This window comes from Carlito syrichta, unplaced genomic scaffold, assembly GCF_000164805.1.
Source record: "Carlito syrichta isolate Samal-C Ts95f unplaced genomic scaffold, Tarsius_syrichta-2.0.1 Scaffold306628, whole genome shotgun sequence".
Lineage (NCBI taxonomy): Eukaryota > Metazoa > Chordata > Mammalia > Primates > Tarsiidae > Carlito > Carlito syrichta.
The window spans coordinates 539,372-540,959 of record NW_007250724.1 but is presented as its reverse complement, the minus strand read 5'-3'; the positions used below and the strand labels follow the sequence as shown (position 1 = coordinate 540,959).

At 62.5% G+C, this 1,588-nt stretch overlaps 1 protein-coding gene across 3 annotated transcripts in view; it reads left to right on the top strand.

Annotated features, from left to right (window-relative positions):
* The first annotated feature begins 261 nt into the window (after nucleotides 1-261).
* The window catches only part of MST1R (macrophage stimulating 1 receptor), a 13,659-nt gene continuing 12,332 nt past the window's right edge, over nucleotides 262-1,588 (top strand). For all 3 annotated transcript variants that reach the window (XM_008063183.1, XM_008063182.2, XM_008063181.2), the window contains exon 1: nucleotides 262-1,508. In XM_008063183.1, the coding sequence (XP_008061374.1) occupies nucleotides 264-1,508 (1,245 nt within the window). In that variant the 5' untranslated portion in view covers nucleotides 262-263. The remainder of the gene's footprint in view (nucleotides 1,509-1,588) is intronic.

Genomic DNA, 1,588 nt, shown 5'->3' with positions numbered 1-1,588 from the left:
CCCGCCGCGCTCCGCCCGGCGCTTAGCACTAGACGCCAGCTTGAAGCGGGAGCTGGACGGCGGATGAGGCGGCTGTTCCATTCCCTGCCGGTGTGTCCGCAGGTGTCAGGTGCTCAAACCCCAGGGCACGAGAAGAGGTTGGGTTTCACAGGAGTCTGGGGCGGGGGTAAGCTGGGGCACTGCTGCTTAACGTTGGACCAGCCCAGAACTCGAGTGAGCTCCCAGCCAGGCCCAGGCCCATGGGGATGTCACAAGGGCCCAGCATGGCCTGGACGGACCTCCTCCTGCCTCTGCTTGAGTCTTCCCTGTTGTTGTTGCTGCTGCTAACACCTGCCCTTCCCGCGGCTTCCCAGGACTGGCAGTGCCCACGCACCCCCTACGCTGCCTCCCGCGACTTTGACGTGAAGTATGTGGTGCCCAGCTTCTCCGCTGGCGGCCCAGTACAGGCTGTGGTGACTTACGAGGGCGGCAGGGATGGGAGTGCTGTGTTTGTGGCCATACGCAATCGCCTGCACGTGCTTGGGCCTGACCTGAAGTCTGTGGAAAGCCTGGCCACAGGCCCTGCCGGGGACCCTAGCTGCCAGACATGTGCGGCCTGTGGCCCGGGCCCCCATGGCCCAGCGGGCGATACCGACACAAAGGTGCTGGTGCTGGAGCCAGCACTGCCTGCCCTGGTCAGCTGTGGCTCAAGCCTGCAGGGCCGCTGCTTCCTGCATGAACTAGAGTTCCGAGGGACAGCCCTGCACCTGGTGGCACCAGCTTGCCTCTTCTCGGCCTACCATAACCGACCTGAGGACTGCCCCGACTGTGTGGCCAGCCCACTGGGCACCCGTGTGACTGTGGTTGAGCAAGGCCAGGCCTCCTACTTCTACGTGGCATCCTCACTGGATGAAGCTGTGGCTGCCAGCTTCAGCCCACGCTCAGTGTCCATCAGGCGCCTCAAGGCTGATGTCTCTGGATTTGCACCAGGCTTTGCGGCACTGTCTGTGCTGCCCAAGCACCTCGCCTCCTACCATATCGAATATGTGCACAGCTTCCACGCAGGATCCTTCGTCTACTTTCTGACTGTGCAGCCAGCCAGTGTGACAGATGCTCCTGGTGCCTTGCACACACGCCTGGCACGACTCAGCGCCTCTGAGGTGGAGCTGGGCGACTACCGGGAGCTGGTCCTTGACTGCCGCTTTGCTCCTAAACGCCGGCGCCGCGGGACTTCAGAGGGTGGCCAGCCCTACCCGGTGCTGCGAGCAGCCCACTCAGCTCCTGTGGGCTCCCAACTTGCCACTGAGCTGAGCATCACTGAGGGCCAGGAAGTGTTATTTGGAGTCTTCGTGGCTGGCAGAGATGGTGGCCTTGGAGTGGGCCCCAACTCTGTCGTCTGTGCCTTCCCCATTGACCTGCTGGACACCCTAATCGATGAGGGTGTGGAACGCTGTTGTGACTCCTCCGTCCACACGGGTCTCCGGCGAGGCCTCGACTTCTTCCAGCCTCCCAGTTTTTGCCCCAACCCGGTGAGCAGAAAGAAGGGGCCCTCACCTGTAAGAATGTGCACATGGGTAAACACAAGCTGCTTTCCTTCCATCACTGGGAG